The sequence below is a fragment of the Mycteria americana genome, chromosome 1, assembly GCF_035582795.1.
Source record: "Mycteria americana isolate JAX WOST 10 ecotype Jacksonville Zoo and Gardens chromosome 1, USCA_MyAme_1.0, whole genome shotgun sequence".
Classification (NCBI taxonomy): Eukaryota; Metazoa; Chordata; class Aves; order Ciconiiformes; family Ciconiidae; genus Mycteria; species Mycteria americana.
Genome location: NC_134365.1, coordinates 15,780,868 through 15,800,892, shown reverse-complemented (window position 1 = coordinate 15,800,892; position 20,025 = coordinate 15,780,868). Strand labels below are relative to the sequence as shown.

The 20,025-nt window shown below is 37.8% G+C and overlaps 1 protein-coding gene across 1 annotated transcript in view; it reads left to right on the top strand.

Annotated features, from left to right (window-relative positions):
- The window catches only part of NAMPT (nicotinamide phosphoribosyltransferase), a 31,401-nt gene extending 12,851 nt beyond the window's left edge, over positions 1-18,550 (top strand). The window contains exons 3-11 of the mRNA XM_075491783.1: positions 501-604; positions 3,432-3,560; positions 4,035-4,193; positions 4,561-4,697; positions 7,352-7,577; positions 8,766-8,885; positions 13,464-13,604; positions 13,761-13,895; positions 15,653-18,550. Coding sequence (XP_075347898.1) covers positions 501-604; positions 3,432-3,560; positions 4,035-4,193; positions 4,561-4,697; positions 7,352-7,577; positions 8,766-8,885; positions 13,464-13,604; positions 13,761-13,895; positions 15,653-15,766 — 1,265 coding nt within the window. The 3' untranslated portion in view covers positions 15,767-18,550. The remainder of the gene's footprint in view (positions 1-500; positions 605-3,431; positions 3,561-4,034; positions 4,194-4,560; positions 4,698-7,351; positions 7,578-8,765; positions 8,886-13,463; positions 13,605-13,760; positions 13,896-15,652) is intronic.
- The last annotated feature ends 1,475 nt before the right edge of the window (positions 18,551-20,025 follow it).

Sequence of the window (20,025 nt, the reverse complement as noted above, 5' to 3'; positions counted from 1 at the left end):
TACAGCAGTAGCAATGCTTATTCAAATAATGTGGTTAGTCTGTCAGTTCCTGTCGCAAGGTGGTCAGTCAAAGACTGGTTGTAAGGCCCCTCCACTGGGAATTCTCCCTGGAGCAGCATTGCTTAACCCTTGTGCTAGTCTGGTTATGTCTTGTTGCATGTGCCAATTGCACAATCATCATGTTCCTCTGGGAAAAGCACTGCTACTAAAACTCTTGACAGGTTTTTGACCGTCATAAAAGAGTAATAATCTCAAACTGTTCCTGAGTTGCCTGCAAACCACATGTATTTTATCCTGTTGGTTTCTTGGGCATACTAATCTATATAATAAATGAAAGTAAAATTTGGTTTTAACATAGCTAGTATACTGCATTTGACATATTCTCCATGTCTTTGTTGGAGGCAAAGTGACTTTTCTGTGTCTGAACCTTTTTGTTATTTATTTTATAAATTGATGAATATCATACGTTTCTAAGCTTTCATCTGTGTCTGAAACCACAGGTAAAGTGGTGACCAAAGAGAAAATCAAGGAAGCCAAAGAAGTATATAGGGAGCATTTTCAAGATGATGTCTTCAATGAAAAGGGATGGAACTATATTCTGGAGGTAAAAATTTATGAAAATAGTATGAGATCATCATGAAGGATTTATGAATCAACTGTAGAATAAATATAGCAGTCTCTCCTTTTAACCATGATAGTAAAGACTGGATAAATTTAGCTTTTTATGTTTAGTGTACAGGGAGTAGCAGCTGTCAAAGAATAATCATAATTGTAATTCCTTAGAGGAAAGTAATTTTCATCCTTTCAGATGCCAAACACAGCTTTGCAGGTAATAAGGATTTACGGCTGCCGTCAGCCAGCTAGTATAAGTGGGGGCTTGTTGGCAAGTCTCCATATGTAATATAGTGCTTAGTGGTTGCTTGCATCGTATACGTTGCTTTCTGTAACTAATTATAACCATTTTTAATCTAATGTAGAAAGCATGACAACTTCTGGCGTGTGTAAATAGTTCCAGAAGATACATGTTTTGTTCAGTTGTTTCCTAAATTTTTCAGAGATACTGAAGTTGAACTTTATTATTAAATACAAGGCTTGAGCACTTCTGACATGCAAATCCTTCCAAATTAAGTCTTCCCACAATTATCCTCTCTCCCTTTTGTTTAAAAAGGTGTCAGTCTTCAAGTGATTGCAAACATCTCTTCTCTGTAAAAGCAACAGATTCAGACTAATAGCATTCATCAGAGCTGTACTAATCGCTGCAGATTAACTAAATGCTAAGTTTCAATTGTGGGTTCTAGTGAATGGGTATTTTTTGGCATTTGAAAACACAAATTTTAGTTCTTTTGCATTTATTTTTCCCTGGATGCCCTGACTCTATGTATTTTGTGGTGGCATCTGTCTGTGAATGTATCTGGATGTCATCTTGCAACCAGGGTGGACCACAGTGTGTGCAAGAGAAAAGGGAATTTCAACTAAATGTTGCAAATGGCAGCAAGGTAAATAAAACCACTGTTTTCTAAGAGGGAGTTACAGAGAGGTTTGTAGATGACTTGCATCCATTTCAGATAACTACAAATGTGAAGTCAATCCATATTTGTGTTTAAGCTACATTATACATTGTGAACTGCTCTCATCTGTATTTAAAGTAATCTTGATCCCTCTTTGGCTAAACTGAATTAATACACTTTTAATGCTGCATGTTTGTCCACACTGAGTTTTAATGTGGTTTAACTAATTCTGTTCAACTTTTGGTTTAGTCAAAAGAAGCCTTCCTGCATACCCCCTGTATACATTGTTCATTCCTTTGTCAGATTTTCTTGTTAAAATTGTGCATATATAAAAACAAATATGATTTCCACTTCTTGGTCTTAGATGCTGATGGCTCTCAAACTGGAAGTGTATTTACTCTTTGGGTCTTTGTATGCCCTTATATGCATGCAGAGACCCTGCTTCAGCTCACTGAATTCCTGTATATATTCACATACCTACCACTGTTTGCTGTCTGGCTCTGTTACCTAATTACCTAACGTGTAGTGTTAGGTAAAGTGGAGGGAGCAATGGTTGTATGAGTGAAGTGCCAAAATGAATTTGAAATGTACACACATGAATTTATACCGAGAGTAAATGAATGAGTAAATACTGATAGGGTGAAGGGGTGGAAGAGAGGAATGGACTGCCTGGAGAACAAGGGGGTGGTGTAAAGGCTGGAAGTTGGCAGGAATTGATGATTAATGATAGATATGTAAGCCCTGAATTGTACAAGTTGATTCTACCTAAAAATTTTGAAAAGGGCTATAACATAGTGCTATGGCATGACCATATTGCTTTTTTCTGTGGACAAAATCAACACCTCTAGCAACTTTGAAATCTGTTTTGGTTTTTTTACTTAGCTATACTTTTGTCTTCATTGAATCATTAATAAATTATTTTGAGCCTTTTTGAAGGCTTTGTTGTCCTTTGTTAACCAGAACAGACATCTCCAAGTCTGACAACTAAACCCTGTGTGGTATACAAACACAATTTGCTTCAGCATATTACACTTTCGAAGAAACTTTAAACTGTAGTGTAGAAGAGACTTCTGATGTGTTTTGGGCACTGGAGAATATGTTTTGGTGCTACTTATGAATCTGCGTAATTTCTCTGAATTGATGCAATTTTTGTTGCCTTTAAAGAATATCTCATGAGAAGCTTTCTGTCAAAAAATATTAATATATGAAACATTTTAAGTATTAGCAGTTTAGCTTGCAGAGCTCTTTCAGAAAGTTATAATTACTCTTTTAGAGCTGCTCTTTGCAACTTACTCTTTTTCAAAAGGCATTTCACACAATGTTTAGTCCTTCAGGGATGAAAGACTGAATCGACAAAAGAATGACACTTCAAGATTAGATGTCATGTTTAGTGAATAATTGAGATGATAAAATATTCTTTAAAATAGATATTAAGTGGATCCTGCTCTAATAAATTAACAAAGCACACATCTATACTAAGCAAAACTAGGGAGTTTTTGAAGGCCTAGATAATAGCTAAACTTTTTTTAATTTACTTCATGTGAAAGCACTGAAGAAAACTGAGTAGCAAATATTTCTTGTTCTGTGGGTAGAACTTATGTATTTTTATAGAATATTTAAGCCTTCCTGACTCAATTTGCACAAGGAATACAACTGATAATCATCATTTGGTTTGATAAAGAGACTATTTTTTAGGTTACAGGATTTTCCTTCTTTTTTGATAAATGTGGATTTTTTTTTTTATTTTTATTTTTATTTGGGCTGGTGGGTGTGCAAACAAACCAAACTATTTTTAGGGTTGAAAGAAATGAAGAAGAAGAAAGCTTTATCAATAAACTCATAGTCTATCTGTTGTAGTCAAATAAAAGAGAGGTAGGTCCTAGTCTTTCCTGTTGTCTAACAATATTACTGTTTCTTACACAGAAATATGATGGCCATCTTCCTATAGAAATAAAGGCTGTTCCTGAGGGCTCTGTAATTCCCAGAGGAAATGTTCTTTTCACAGTAGAAAACACAGATCCAGAGTGCTACTGGCTCACAAATTGGATTGAGGTCAGTTTTGGAAAGTTAACATGTTTTTTCTAAGTAAATATTAATGCACTTAAATTAAAGGCTCAATCCCTTACTGGTTTAAGGAGAAGCTCTGGCAGCTTTCATTTTCTGCTTTAAGTAAGCCTGGATTCTTTTTTTAGTGTTCTTACACAGACTTTTTCCCCCTACCTGGCAAGAGATTGTAATAATTTTACACAAAATTCACAACAGTACTTTTATCCACAAGGAAAGGAGGATGGGGGGAATTGTGTGTCTGTAGCTTGGGAGTGATAACTCCTGAGATGGTCAATACCTGGCCTACCTTATAAAGGTATTATAAAGGCTAATTACTTTAGCCCTAAAGCAAACGGCATCAGTACTTTCTGAATGGGCGACGAAAACAAATAGACCTTTTTGTGCCTGATTAAATGCCAAGCGGGGATTTTTAAGTCCTAAGCAAACATACACCTAATAATGTGACGGGTTTTGTTTTAGACTATTCTTGTACAGTCATGGTATCCAATCACAGTGGCTACAAACTCTAGAGAGCAGAAAAAGATTTTGGCCAAATATTTGCTAGAGACTTCTGGCAGCTTAGAAGGACTGGAATATAAACTGCATGACTTCGGCTACAGAGGAGTTTCTTCACAAGAGGTAATACTACTTGTCTAATAATTTGAGAATTCTAATTGATCTTAACGATAAAGGATTGTAGCATGTATCTGTTAACAGTTGTGTCCCTGTTCAGCAGTGAAATTGTGAATGCATAGAGCACTGTGTTTGGACTTATTGTGGAGGGGGGAGATCTGGGGTGAGGGGTGAGTATGCATCTGAACTGTGAGCATTAGACTGGAAGAGCTTTTTTCTATATGGAAGCTGTCCTTCCTGTGTAAATGCATGAAGAGGGTATTGGTGAAACGGGAACTGAGTCAGAGTTTTGCTGTTACAAACTAGTGCTAGGCGATGACTGGATTTAGGCTTCTATATTTGGCATGGCACCTGAAAGTTGCATCTTTTTCAGACTGCAGGAATAGGAGCTTCAGCTCATTTGGTGAACTTCAAAGGAACAGACACTGTAGCAGGAATTGCATTAATTAAAAAGTACTACGGTACAAAAGATCCGGTTCCAGGATATTCTGTTCCAGCTGCTGAACACAGGTAGGATATTGGGCTATTAAAGCCTTTTTAAAAATAGCTTAACAAAATGTAATTTTTTCTTATCCATCTTTGTATCCAGAAATATTAAGCTGTTTCACTTATATCATACAGTATTAGCCGTGACTGATCTAGCTGTTGAGGCTGAAAGTTCAATACTGATGCCTCCGTATGTTCTAGGGGCACAACAGTGGCATGGTTGTTCTTAACTATAAATGTGTTTTAAATGTTTTTAACTATAACCTTCTTATCAGCGTCTAAGTAAATTTGGATGATGCTTTTTAGAATGGACTTGAAGGCTTGCAGGTTAAAGTAGATACTGAGAATTCACATTATGAACTTTAAATTTTGTTTTAAACATAAAATCATAAAATGAAAAAACATGTAAGTTGCAATTCTGGACTCTCCCAGATCATGTTCTCCCTCCAGAAGGGGCAGTTGCTCTAAAGCGTCTCATCAGCATAACTAATTCAGCCAATGGTAAATCCTTGATCTCTCACTAAGAATTGTGAATGAGTTTGGGAGTAAGGAACTGATCTCAAACAGACATTTCAGATGCAGAGCTCTTGCTTTTTATATCCAAATCCTGTACAAGGTCAGGAGTGAATGCAAATCCTTGGATTTCACTTGCACGTCTGCATAGTGAAAAGAGCAGAATATAAAGGAAGGGACAATTGGTTTTTTTCCTATAGAGTACAAAATCTAGTGCTTTTAAATAGTGACTATTTTCACTTAGGATTGCAAGACAGATAATGGAAAGGCTTACATAAATAGCCCTCATAGGGTAGTGATCATCTGTAAAGGAACACTGCTTCATATAACTTTCTGGACCATTGCTGTAGTGCTGTTCTAGAATTCCTGCTTGATCAGTAGAAGTGACAGATTTTGTCTGTGTCGTGGTTTAACCCCAGCCGGCAACTAAGCGCCACACAGCTGCTCGCTCACTCCCCCTCCAGTGGGATGGGGGGGAGAATCGGAAGAGTAAAAGTGAGAAAACTCGTGGGTTGAGATAAAGACAGTTTAATAGAAAGCCACGCACGCAAGCAAAGCAAACCAAGGAATTCATTCGCTCCCTCCCGTGGGCAGGCAGGTGTTCAGCCATCTCCAGGAAAGCAGGGCTCCATCACGCGTAATGGTTACTTGGGAAGACAAATGCCGTCATTGTGAACATCCCCCCCTTCCTCCTTCTTCCCCCAGCTTTATATGCTGAGCATGACATCATATGGTATGGAATAGCCCTTTGGTCAGTTGGGGTCAGCTGTCCCAGCCGTGTCCCCTCCCAGCTCCCTGTGCACCCCCAGCCTACTCACTAGCGGGGCAGTGTGAGGAGCAGAAAAAGTCTTGATGCTGTGCAAGCACTGCTCAGCAATAACAAAAACACACCTGTATTATCAACACTGTTTTCAGCACAAATCCAAAACATAGCCCCATACTAGCTACTACGAAGCAGATCAACTCTATCCCAGCCAAAACCAGCACAGTCTGAAACGTCTTCTCTTAGCTTAGCTTAATACTACAGTTAAATCCAAAAATGATGGCCCAAGCAACTATAAAATTCTTTGTAATGAAAGCAAACACATGGAGTCAGAGAACAAGTGTCTTTTGCACAGCATATTGAAGTGGTAGTATGAGAGCAGACAGCTTAAACTGCCCTAGTTAAAGTTTGCATTGCCAATGCAGACTGTGGTCACCCTTTCCAAGTTAATGCACAAAAAGGGTCTCGTGCAAGAGACCCAAATTTTTCCAGAATTGTTCTACTGTTCCACAGCGTCCAATGTGAAGTTGCGTTGGGAGTGTGGTGCTTGCCTCTGGCACCCTGCCAGGGTTGTTCCTCAGGCTGCCCAAACCTCCTTGAAACAAATTCTGTTTTGTCTCTTCACTACTGTGATCTGGGGCTTGTCCACACAGTAGTTAATGCTAGCATTTTATGGTAAAAATTCAGTGCCCACTAGCTCTTACTGCACACCTATGCTTTGCATGAGAGCACTTTTAGGTTTTCACACACAAGTTACTAAAGTCATTTATGTCAGCTGCTCTCTGACAGCCACATACAGAAGGGCTACTGCAGATCAACAGGCATTCAATAACTTATTACCTCTCCTAGCAACTCTGTTTTATGTGCTTGCCTGTACCCTTGTACCAAGGGTAATGCCCTGAGGTTCCTCTAGAAGAATGTTTGTATGAGTGAGCATAATGGTTTTAAATCACTATTAAAAAAGAAAAGAAATTGTTTTCTAAGATTTTTCTAACATATGCTGCTAGTTCTCTACTTCCTATTTTGTAGTCTGAAATTGCCAGAGCAGATGTTCTGTTCTTGCATCTGTAGTTCCCTAACTGCCTGAATTTCAGATTTAAAAGAGAAACTCTCTCACAAATGTTTTTTTAAAAGGAAAAAAAAAAAAAAGCATTTACATATGAAAGAAGTTTCACGTGTCAAGTGTTTGTCAGAGTTGCTAAAGATAAATCCAGGGTGCTGTTTATTTAGTATATAGTATATTTACTATCCATGTGATGCAGAGCTGATAAGCACATAGTTTATGCTGTCTTGTAATCATATTGCCTATCGTTATCTTGAACTGTTGCTGGTAGGAAATACAGAATGCGTGATTTAATATATAACTGCTGCTCTAATACGGATTTTTCAATTGACTTTACAGTACCATAACAGCCTGGGGGAAAGATCATGAAAAAGATGCTTTTGAACACATAGTGACACAGTTTTCTTCGGTGCCTGTATCTGTGGTTAGTGACAGCTACGACATTTACAATGCTTGTGAAAAAATATGGGGTGATGACTTAAGGCATATAATTGAAGCCCGAAGTCCAGAGGCACCGCTTATTATTAGACCAGATTCTGGGAATCCCCTTGACACTGTTTTAAAGGTAATCCTTTCTTGAAGTCATTTGTATACAAGATTGGGAAGGGCAATTGTTTGTTTTGTAACGAGTGGCTAACAAACATAGGAAACAATGCTCTAACTTGGTATGCATAATATATAGTTGATGCTGGGTAATTTAGACCTATGAAAAATGTAAACATTTACCTCATCTCAGTATAGATATGGAAACTCTTCTGCAGTCTGAATAGTTTAATCTTCTTCTTCAAACCCATTCTTGCATACCATTCTTGAAACTTTTAACAACAGTTACCAGTTTTGCTGGTCTAATGATGCTGGAATGTTTCTATAAAGAGAAACTTTCATCACTTAATAACAAATAAAATGGGAAACGAGTATTAATAAATGCCAGCCCCATAAGACTTCTTTAGGTATCTTGGCATCCTATATTAATGTAATTCACTGTTTTGTGCTATAAATACAAGTTTATCCCTCTTCTCCCTTTTGTAAGACGTGCATTTAAGTCAGTGGCACACAACCTCCAAGTTGAAAAATGCTTCTTGCCTCGTAGCTCTTTAGAGACCATAATGATTGTTACAGTTCTATAATAAAAGCTGTTGATACCTCTGAATTTGAGTAGCTGTCAGCACTGTTTTAATAAGAAAGTAGGGAAGATTTTAGTTATGTTGGTACTCTATCAAATTAGATCCATACAGCTTTAACACTTTTTCTTTTCCTTTGAGACAAGTGACATATCACAAATAGGAATTTTGAATAATCTTTATCAGAGCTGGTAAGAAAAACTCCTAACTGAAGTGTTTCATTTTAATTATTGATGGCTGACAAAATCACAGAAAACTGAAAGTCTCATCCACCATCTTAAGGGAGGTCAAAAGAAGAGCAGAATCTTCAGTTGACACATTTAATAGCAAAAACTCGCAGCAACCAAAGAGAGAAAGGAGGGAAGCACGGTTCTGATCAGCTCTCGGGTACAAGTTCATAAAGGCCATATGGTCTGTGACTGCTTTAATCTAATGGCTTCCACCACAATTGCTGGCATGCTTTTTGTTTGTGTGCCTACGCGGATAGATTTAGAGCAGGATATGTGGGTATATTTATGTATTTTTCTTTTTTTGAGAGAGAGAGCGTGACTCAAATGTGGAAATTGTGTTTGTTTATTGGAATGGCAGGTTTTTATTTTTATTGCGAACTGTTTCCCTTCTCTTTTCAATAGGTCTTGGAGATCTTAGGGAAGAAGTTTCCCATTACAGAGAACTCAAAAGGCTACAAGTTGCTGCCACCGTATCTCAGAGTTATTCAAGGGGATGGTGTGGATATCAACACATTGCAAGAGGTAGGATGTTCGTGTGTCGGGGTGATACTGGCAATGTTGCTATTTAATCTGGACTCTGTTATGACTAGTCAGATGTTGCAGCAGAGACTGCTGACCCCACCCTGCCCTTCATTCCAGACACTGGCAGGGATATCCTAATGTGTAAAACAAATTAATTAAAACTCCTCAGGGAATTATTAAGATGCATTAAAAAAAACCCTAAAAGACACTTCCTAATTTCCCTGTTGTAACCCTTCTCTTCTCGCTGTCTCTCCTTTTTGTTTGCTTTCATCCTGCTTGTCAAGTCTAATTCAGATCAAAATCTGGCAGTTTCGTCCTTCCATTGATATCTAAGGCACGCTGCATGATTGCTGTGCTATAGCAATAGTAGTAATTAACTGGTTTGGCTCATTAGTTATGTACCATCTGAAGTGTGCTTGCGCTCAAATATTGAAGGTGCAGTTTTGAAGGAGACTTTTTAAAAACAAGTGTAAGGGAGGCGAGTTCATTGATTTGGCAACTAATGGAATAAGGATTGTTGAAAGCCCAGAAAATAAAATATGTATAACAGATTAGACTATAGTCTGAGTCAAAAGTGCAATTTCATCAAGACAAAAATTGGTTATTTAGTAGATGCTGCTTGCTTGAAACTAGTTCTAAATTCACCACTATTGACTAGATGGAGATATTAGGTGATGTAATGTGGTTACAAAGGTACAGACTGCAGTAACTACAGATGATGAGGGGCATGTAAAAGGAGGAGGACTTGACTTTGTCAGGTTTGTCCTGGATCATTCATCTTCAGCTGTATTAGAGTTCAAAAACAGAAATAAGTTGGATAAATTTAAGATGAATTTTACTTTATTTTATTGATGCTTGTCTTAGCTTTCTAGATTGACACATCCTTAGATTCTTCTTAACAAAGTTGACTTCTGCTGCTTCTCAAAATTAGGAGTAAGAGAGACATTCTGGAGAACAAGTCTTATGAGGAGCAACTGAGGGAACTGGGATTGTTTAGTCTGGAGAAGCAGAGGCTGGAGGGAGACCTTATCTCTCTCTACAACTACCTGAAAGGAGGTTGTAGCGAGGTGGGGGTCCGTCCCTTCTCCCAGGTAACAAGCGATAGGATGAGAGGAAACAGCCTCAGGTTGCGTCAGGAGAGGTTTAGACTGGATATTAGGAAAAATTTCTTTACTGAAAGGGTGGTCAAGCATTGGAACAAGCTGCCCAGAGAGGTGGTGGAGTCACCATCTGTGGAGGAGTTCAAAAAACTTGTAGACGTGGCACTTCAGGACATGGTTTAGTAGGCATGGAGGTGTTGGGGTGACGGTTAGACTAGATGATCTTAAGGGTCTTTTCCAACTTTAATGATTCTATGATTCTATGCTGACTTTTGGAAGACTGGGTAATAGCTTGCCATTTAAAAAAAACAAACAAAAAACCCCCAAAAAACAGCACCCCAAAACCAACCCAACCCTGAAGTATAATTCATCCTTTTCAAAAAGGAGTTTACATGAACTCCTTATATGATACATATGAATACATTGTTGTGGCCATCTTTTTTTTTTTTTTTTTCCCCTCTTATAGCCTATGCAAGTGATTATTCTAACAACTCTGTATCAGTCTTAGATTCGAGGCATGATTTATTGTTATGGATCAGATGAAAGATAATGGGTACAATAGGAAAATCTAGAATGGGTAATGACCTATCAGTCTCATTTAACTGTCCAAACTAGCTGAAACAACAATATAGAAAACAACTCGGAGTATAAACTGGATTTTAAAATTCTTTGTTTTAATAGGGGATGCTGGTAGAACAGGTAAGGAACTTTTTCTGACTTTCATTTTCACTTTAAAAAATCATTCCAATCTGCTAACTCCACAATATACTACACTTTCAAAGGATTTTCTTTGAACATTCAATTTCCAGATGTCTTTAACTTTTTATACAAAGAAAATCCTCTAATCTGGAGTCACAGTTGATACATTAATCATGCTCATAATGGTCAGAGGAAGCTGGTCAAAACCTTGACACCTGAACTGTTCTCCCTATATAAGTCTGAAAGTGAGACAAGAAATTCTTCTGTATTGTTTTCCTTTGGGGGAGGCCTCATTTGTTTCAGATCTCCCCCTTTTCTTCTTCCCTATTACTGCCACCGTTTGCCATCTCTTCCCCATACCTAAGGAAGCTGTTATCTGGGACTCTGCTGCAGGTCACTGGTAGAGCCAGAGCTGTCTTTCAACTTAGTCTTGATTTCCCTTCCCTTCCACCCCTCACCAGCCAAAGATCAGTCTGAGTAAGGAAATCCCTTGGGAGAGAGTGGAAAGGTGGAAGCCAGTTCTTCACCCCGGGTAAGTGAGGAGTTGTGCCTGTGGCACAAGATGAAGAAACCATCTGTAAATGAGAGCAGGAACACTAGCTGAAAGGGGGTTCACATTTCTTCTCGCCCAGGCAAGAAGGTTAAGTGGGCATGGCCCAGCTACAGTAGCATCTGTTAACCTACAAGTATCAGTGAACATGAAGCCTAAGCATCATGTGCCTTGGTAGGATGTTGTTTATACTGGGTGGTTTGTGCTACATCTTGCAGGCATGTTCAAGCAAGTTCAATGTCAGACCTGATCTGTAAAACTGGATAAGGAAAGGAGTAGAATACATTGGCTCAGCAGGCTTGGCCAACAGTTCACATGGCTTCAGGCTTGGTCAGCGTCTGGACAGAACTTGATCAGAGTCCAGGTGGTTTACCCACATTTGCCTTTTCAAAAGACAGTATAGATAAGCAGAGTCCGTATCCAGGCCCAGTCAAGTCTGTTTTTTTACGGTACTATTGGGCCTTATGCTTAAGGAAAGGGTATACAAAATCCCTTTTCTTACCCTTCCTTTGTCATTTTCAGTTACTTCTGAGATGCTTAAGGGAGAATTTCATTCATTTCAATCCTATATCCTCCCTGAGTACCCCTTTTAACTGCTTCCAGGAGAACCTAATCACCTGAAAATACAGATTCCTTTTGTGCATGGTCACTGTCTGAAAGGATATGATGGCTACTGCTAAAATCCACAGGATTGTCACATATTGAGAGGGTATTTTTTCAAGGTACAAAGCTTCCAAAGCATTCCCTTAAGTGAAAGTCAAGGTGGTAGGCCCTGAGATTTGTTTCGCTTGGCTTCCTGGATGAGACTGAATAAGCTAGTACCATTAGAATGATGGAAACTCAGTGATGAGATCTCTGCTGGGGAGATCTCTGCTAAAAATGTAGTGGGAAGGTATTCAGAGCATACCCTCAGAAGGTGATGGCTCTGCAGTCTGCCTCTCCTGTTGGCTGGCCTCTGTCAGGCATTGAGACTTTGAGAGCATCTGTGAAGAGACAGTCCGCATGTGACTAAATGGATAAACAAAATATTAGTATACTCTCTTGTTTACATTAGTTAGCCATTTGCCTCTGTCTGAAATTGGAATTGTCTCTTTTTTTCTTTTTTATTTTTTTTCTTATGAAACTTTAATTTTGCCTTAGCTGTCCCTTTAAAAAAGTGACTTGACATGGGTAGCTCCTGAAAGAGTCCTGTTCAGTGTTACTCTGGCATTTCCTTTTGATGCAGGAGGCTGAGACTGCACAAAAGATGACCAGATTTCTGATGATGTTGACTTTTGAAACTCTGCACTGTTCCCCATAGATTATGTCCTTCCATTCTGTTTCTCACCTTCCTTTTTTTTGGGATGGGATTTTGCTATGTCGCCCACTTTGAAGTAAAGTTGCACTTTGAAGTAAAGTTTTGCACTTTCACCCACTTTTGTTAGTAAAATGGTTAGGAGATAGGAGTTCAAACACTGTCTTATTGGGGCTGTAACCATCATTTCAGGCTGTCATAAGGGTAACAGGTCAGGGAAACAAATCTCGGCCATGTGTGAGCATGACTAAACTAGCACCCATTACTCCAGGCTAGAGGATGTCGTGTTTGTCTGGATAGAATGAGGGTGGGAGGAAATGATATAGTAAGTTTTAACTTGACTGTTGATAGCAGTGCAGTTCACATTGATTTGTATCTGCCTAAGAAGGTGGCAAAGCAAACTTTTTGAGCAGCTTTATGTATTTCCATTTACCATCTTTGAAATTGCTAATCTACTTCTAGTCAATGTGATTTTTCAGAACTGCTCTGTTAAAGTCATTGGTCAAAGTGGGTAATAACTTTCTGGAGCTGATGAGAAAGATGACTGCTTTGTTTCAGCCTATGCTTTGAGGTCTTCCATAACTCTGAGAAATCGGAAGGCTCTGAAATACTCCCATGAAGTCCTTTATTTTCTTTAGAACTCTGATTGTCTGGGCATTGCATTACTATGCTACCCTAGTTCGGAAAATATATATGCCAGCATGATAATAGTTTTACAGCAAAAACTTTATATAATTATGCCGTGCTAGAATCACAAATAAAAACGCAAACAGTGTGCCAAGTATTGACAGAATTCTTATGTACGTCTCCTGGAAACTGAATGTTAGTTGGTTTAATTGTTTGTAAAAGCACCTTGTTTAAGTAGTATAATGTTTTTATGGAAAAATAGCATGACCTAAAAGTATGCTCCATCATAATTTTCTTTTTCTTATTAGATTGTGGAGGGAATGAAGAAGAATAAATGGAGTATTGAGAATATTGCCTTTGGATCTGGTGGAGCTTTGTTGCAGAAACTAACCAGAGATCTCTTAAACTGTTCCTTCAAATGTAGTTACGTGGTGACCAACGGTCTCGGGGTATGTCTTTGTACAACTTCTACCATTATGTTTTCAGTAGAGGCCTCCTCACTTGTAACAGGAAATGTCAAACAGGTTTTCATTACCACCATCTGCATTAGGTACACAAGCCCCACAAAGCCTTTTCCTTTTAAAAAAATACTCTTTTCATTTTAGGTAAATGTCTTCAAGGATCCGGTTGCCGATCCGAACAAAAGGTCGAAGAAAGGCAGGCTGTCGTTGCATAGGACACCTGCTGGAGATTACGTGACACTTGAAGAAGGCAAGGGAGATCTTGAAGAGTACGGACAGGTATGGATCTTCAAAATGTATTACATAATTCTTTATGCAAAAATAGACTGAGAAAAAGGAGGTTATAACTTAATTTCAGAATTTGTTTTTTATTGTCTTTTTGTTCAGCTCCCATCTTAATACCTCAGAAGTGTCCCCAGTGCCAAATTCAGTAACAGCAGAACGTTAGAATGCCCGTAGAATGTTCACGCTTTACAGTTAGAGATCTTTCTCTTTTGTTTGTCTTCAGAAACAAGAGAACATTGCTGCTTTTTCCCAAAACTAACATCTCAATGTTGCAGAATATATGCTAGCCAAGCAGTTTTGTATGGGCTATATTGCACGATTTGAGTAGTGACCTGAGTTGGAAGCGGGAGAGGGACAGATGTAACTAAAATCTGTTTCTACTTCCCGACTGAGATTTTTAAATAGTTTCTTCGGGTGTTAATGCTCTGTACGTGGCGTAGTTGCCCAGTTTTCAAAGATGTAAATTTAAACCAGGAATTCAGTTTTCCTGTTAATTCTTTACAACTGCAAAATGAAATGCTATTTCAGTAAATAAGCATAAACTTTATGCCAATCTCAGGCTTTCAGTTTGATATCTTACATTTTCATTGTGCAGGCAATGAAATGTTTAACTGCATGTTGAATCTCTTCCTGAATTAAGAGGATTGGAATCAAGTTATCAAATTGCACTTCAGCCTTTAGAAGCTGGAAGTTTCTTGAGTTTTCTGGTATACAGAAGCACATTTCTGTGCTACTAGGCAGAGGGGTACTACTAGGCTTACTGTTTTATGCAACAATAAGCATAAAACTGAGATCTCTGAGAATTTTCAAGACAGAAAACAAACTGAGATCTACGCTGTAGATAATGTGCTCTGGATGCAAAGATCTAAGAAAAAAGACTTCCAAAGTTATATATACATCTATATGTTTGTGATGAACATTCATCTATATATATACATATATGTAGAGAGGGAGGGACCTAGTGGTGAGAAGTATCTTCAAAACAAATCATAAGACTTTGGGTCTGAAATTAGGCAAAATATAGTTCCTTCATTTTTGACAGGTGTAATAATTTGTTAAGAAATTTTCTGTCCTGGGATATTAGAGGGGGTTATTTGTGTGGTACACGTTCTGGGCTCCCTGACAAATGACAGGGAAATGTACTCTTTTGTGGGCGCATTTCCCTAAAGCCACAGGTCCTTGCAGTAGGTCATCAAGCATAGCGACTGCTCAACGTTGCTTTTGTGCTAACTTTTCTGTACAAAGCTGTGCTTATTGCTCTTTCAGTGTGGTGTTTGCAAGCGCTTCTTGATACACTGTTTTACAAAATATATGTGCAAAAGGGACTGCGAAGCATGATTTTTGTATTTTTTTTTTTTTTTTATATAGTTGCTCTAGAAGAAATAAAGACTTCATTTAAACCTCTGTAATTGAATTGTATTTAATTGGTTGAGCATCTCCTTTCCTACTAGCTGCTTTTAGCAGGGTATATTTGGCATGTGTGTGTTTTGCTTTGGCCAGATGTGGACAACTCACTTTAGGGACTACTCAGCACAAAGCTTCTGTCCATGCACAGGATGGCCTAAATCCTTTTTTCTGTCTACCCATTAGTGAAAGGTGTCAGAAGAAGCTGTAAAGATTTAGTATCTTGACAGTCTAAAGCTCTAGTCTTAACCAGGCTTGATTTGGGTGCTTGCTTTTGAGTTTGTGTAACCTGTGTTGTTTGTTCATTTGCCAAATCACTCTTGCTAAAACAGTGGTGTTTCTTGCAGGATCTCCTTCATACAGTATTTAAGAATGGAAAGGTAACGAAGTCATACTCATTTGATGAAGTAAGACAAAATGCCAGGCTGAAGAACAGTGAACTAGAAGTTGCGTCTCACTAAGTTTCATTCCATGTCTGTGTACGTGTGTGTGTAACAAGTATGTACTGCATAGCTACTGGGTTTATTGTACAGATTTGTGTGTTTGTGTTTTATGACATTTTAGCCAAATTATTTGTTGGTTTATGGACATACTGCCCTATCTTTTGCCAGTCTTTAGAAAAGATGAAATCAGAAAATGGTACTTACATTGTAAAACATATTTAATGCTGAAGTGTGCTTTTTAGGGCCCTTTGCCAGTAGTGATTCAATCTGGTATTGATCTTTTCACAAATGAGACAGAGCTGAGAAACTTTTTTATATATAACAGAATATCACAAAATGGATTTACATAAAATTATCATGATTGCTTTATGTTTATATTTAACTTGTATTTTTGTACAAACAAGATTGTGTAAAATATATTTAAAGTTTCAATAATTAAGTCTTTCCAACTTTTCATGATTTTTATGAGCACAGACTTTCAAGAAAATATTTGGGGGGGGGGAATCCATTGCCTTTTGTCCATTAATCAGCAAATAAAACATGGCCTTAAAGTTTGTTGTGACATTGTACCATTTGACGACTAAATCAGGACTCGTATCTCTTTAAGATCCCATAGAATTGCTGACCTCACCGTTTCTTGTAGTTGTCTGTATTAGTAAATCTGCATTAAAGAAAATTACTGTTCTTACTAGAAGGTTTAGGTACTACAGACCTTGCTGGCACTGTAAGGTATGTAAATGAAATGCCAAATTTGAAAGGATTCTCTACTGCAACTTAACTTGCCAAGTCTTGGCATATGCACCTCAATATTTTAAGAGTAAAGTTTTTAAGAGATCTCCTCTTCCACTATAGAATATATGTGTAAAATACTGAAATATGGAAGCGGTGTATTTTAAAGTAATTACACTTCTGGGTTTATTTTTCATATACTGTAAGTGACGACTTTAAAGCAAAATACTGGACTGGGTAGTGCACTTTTTTACTTTTTTGTATTTTTTTCATTGATTTGCCTTTTGTCAGACTGGATGTTAAATTGTAAAAATGTTTAACTATTTTTGTTAACAACTTTAATAAAACTTTATGCTAGCCAAACTCCTACATGAATGGCAGACCTGCTTCCCCTTCTCGCCCTGTCTTATTGGGGTGAGGAGGGGCTTTTATTTTGCAGAGGGTAACTGTAAAACAATATGTTTGAGAGATGCTTTTGACCTGTCTGCACTTGATTGTATTTGCTCTCTGCATATGCTTTATTGAATATCTGCTGGAAAACAACTGTTGAGGATTTTATTTGAGAAGCTATGTAGTAACCTCTGAAATGTTTGGTAGCACTGTAGGATGGCTCTCACTAGAAAAGTACCTCCCTTACTTAAAAACAAAAAACAACAGCAAAAGCAAATGGCTCCTGTGTTATGCTGGTGATCAACTAGCAGCCAATGGCTTAATATACTGATGAAATTAATGCTTCTAATTAGTAAATGATGTTGTTAGGGGTCCTGTAGAATAATTTAAGTCTACAAAATTTTATAAAACATGCTTTTAAAGGAAGATTGAAAAGCCATACTTCATTGTTCTTATTCTCTCGCCAAAAAGGGCCACATCAAAGCACCCATAATAATTCCAGGGTTTGTGGTTAAGATATTTATGCCCAGTCTCAATAGTTCTTGTTAATAAAAACTTGTTTTCCACTTGTAGTGTATGTAATTATACATTTAAGTGATGTATTGTTTCAAAAGTAGTGCTTTAGTAAGACTCTAAATGCTGACCTTTCACACTGAGGAACTGCCTTCCCTTTGCTATTAATGATACTGTTTGTATTTGGCCAGGAAAGATTTTAAATCTGGACCTAGGATCAGTAGCAGGTAAATAGTACAGAGCCTATTTCACTCCTCCACATGTGTACTAGGGAATTTTATGATGTATGGTTTAAAAATAAAGTAAATGCTGCTTTCATTCTGTACCAATAAAAATTTTGATAACTATTGACTACCCATAACTGATATTTTTGTACTTGAGAACTGAGGATATACTGTGGAAGCACTGTTTTCTTGTGTACCATGAAATACATTAGTAATTGTTCAGTATTGTCTAAAACTTTTAGCTTATTAGTTGGAGACTTGAAGCAAATTGTCTACTTGTGCATGTCACTTTCAGAAAGTTCTCACGTCACTCATTTTATTAAACGTTAATATCTTTAAAAGGAAAGAAAAAGAAAAACACCTGGTGCTATTCAGACCTGAATACATGTCTCTTTGTGTTTGGCAGTTTGACATTCTGGCCATCAAGGAGTTGACAGAAATTACTGCAGTGCTTGAACCATACGATATCCTAATTCTTCCACGTGAAAGCAAACAGCATGTTTAAGTTTGCTTTAAATTACTAGATTTGTAGTCATTGATATATTTTAATTATCCCCATTTCATAATATAATACAGTATTTGTATTTAAAAATAGGAATTGGGAGTTTTGTGTTAATACTCTTATTTGTAACCATATTTAGCATAAGAAATGGATTTTATAAGACTATTTTTTTCGTGAGCTGCATGATTATGAAAAGATGCTTTTTTGGTACTTTGAAAGACCTGAGGAGAGAACAGAAGAGTACTAACTGTTTGGTTTGCCAAAATCAAAACGAAGCTTAAACAGTTTTTTCTTATAGGTTTTTACATTCCTTCTTAACCTCTTCAGTGAAGAATAAATATTCCTCACTTAAATCCTCTGTTAAAGTAATTTTAATGTACTTGGCATCAAATACCAGTATGTAATACACATGGAAATAAAGTTTAGTTCTGGCAGTGAAAATAATAGCCATTTGACTGTGTCTTAAAGTTGTGATGTTGGGCATCGGATTTCATTCCTGTGCTCTTTGTTGCCAAACACAGACTGGAGCATAGCTGTGCTGTCATTACAGTCCTCTGTAGGAGAGCTGCTCCGTTGGCTTGCACGCTGTTTGTGGTTAAGTGATTGAATTTAGTCAGCTCAGTTCTAGAGGAGAGGATGGTTTTTAGGGTGTGAGCACATCTGTGCTTCAGCATCTTGTGTGTTTGTGCTTAAAAATGAAGCACTTGTAATTGAATTTGATATAAGGAATTATCCTCTATTTGTATTTCACATAATCCTTTCTCAAATAAAGGTTCATTATTTAAATTTTACCTCTAAAGCTACTAAAAATGCTTGTTTAAAAGCAAATTAACCAAAGATGTTGCAGCCTTCAGTTCACTTCAGTATCTGTCAAAAAATGTCAGCTCTTCAACAGAGAGAACATCTTGTCCCTTTGCAGAGGGTTTTCATAATTGGAAGAAGTTACCCTTTCAGCTCCTACATAACTAAATTGCAGAGGGTACCTTACAAACACGGATGCTGTTAGTATGGGTGTATAAGGCACCTAGTGTAAAGACTATTTACCATCATTTGTTGCTGGTCCCTTCAAGTCATTCTGTAATGTAAAAAGGTGCTCCTGTAGCCTACAATAATGGCCTTTTAGCACTTGAATTTGAAGTCTCCGTTACATTATATTTACAGAGAACATGCACGGCCTAAGTGGTAGGCAGGCCTCTTCCTCCTCTTTTCCATGCTGGTAAAAACCCCCAGCTACAACACTCCAGCTTCTCTTGCTCTCATCAGCCTTTTATTGATGGCGAGTGTGTGGTGGTAGGCTCACGGGTCATTCACGCAAAGGAGTCTGCGGGGAAATTCCAGGCCTCAGACTGTGCAGGAGAAGGCAAGGGACTCACAAATGTGTGTCTTCCTATGTCCTCTAATTCCTCTGTAATAAATAAAATGGTATCTGTGCTGAGCTGCTCAAGACAGGAACTGTGAGGATGCATTTGAGCAATGGTAGTTGCATCTCTGCCTGGTATTGGATGGGGTTTTTTGCCCATGAGAGCCACATCAGGGTCCTGTAGGTGCGCAGCTTCTCTGTGAAATTTGTAAACGCTTAAGTGAAAGATGCTCCTCTTGTCTTAAACCTGGTGGATAGAGGCACCTTATGTGGGGAGCTGCATGCCTTCTAAATAACGAGATTAAAGATGCTCTGTAAAGTCACGCTTACTGAAATCACAGTTGTTAACTATGGATGTTAGTTATGTTCATTTTTTTCCTGTTTTACTAGTAGCACAGCTGACCTGGTTAATGATTTTAAAACACACTTCACAGTTACCTAAAGATGTTTGGTTTTAATTCATAGTAAGGGATGAAAAGCACTTAGCAATAGAGCATTTCCAAAAAGTATTTTCCTGTGGCACAGCATTTCATTGAAAGGTACCCTGATTTCTGCTGTA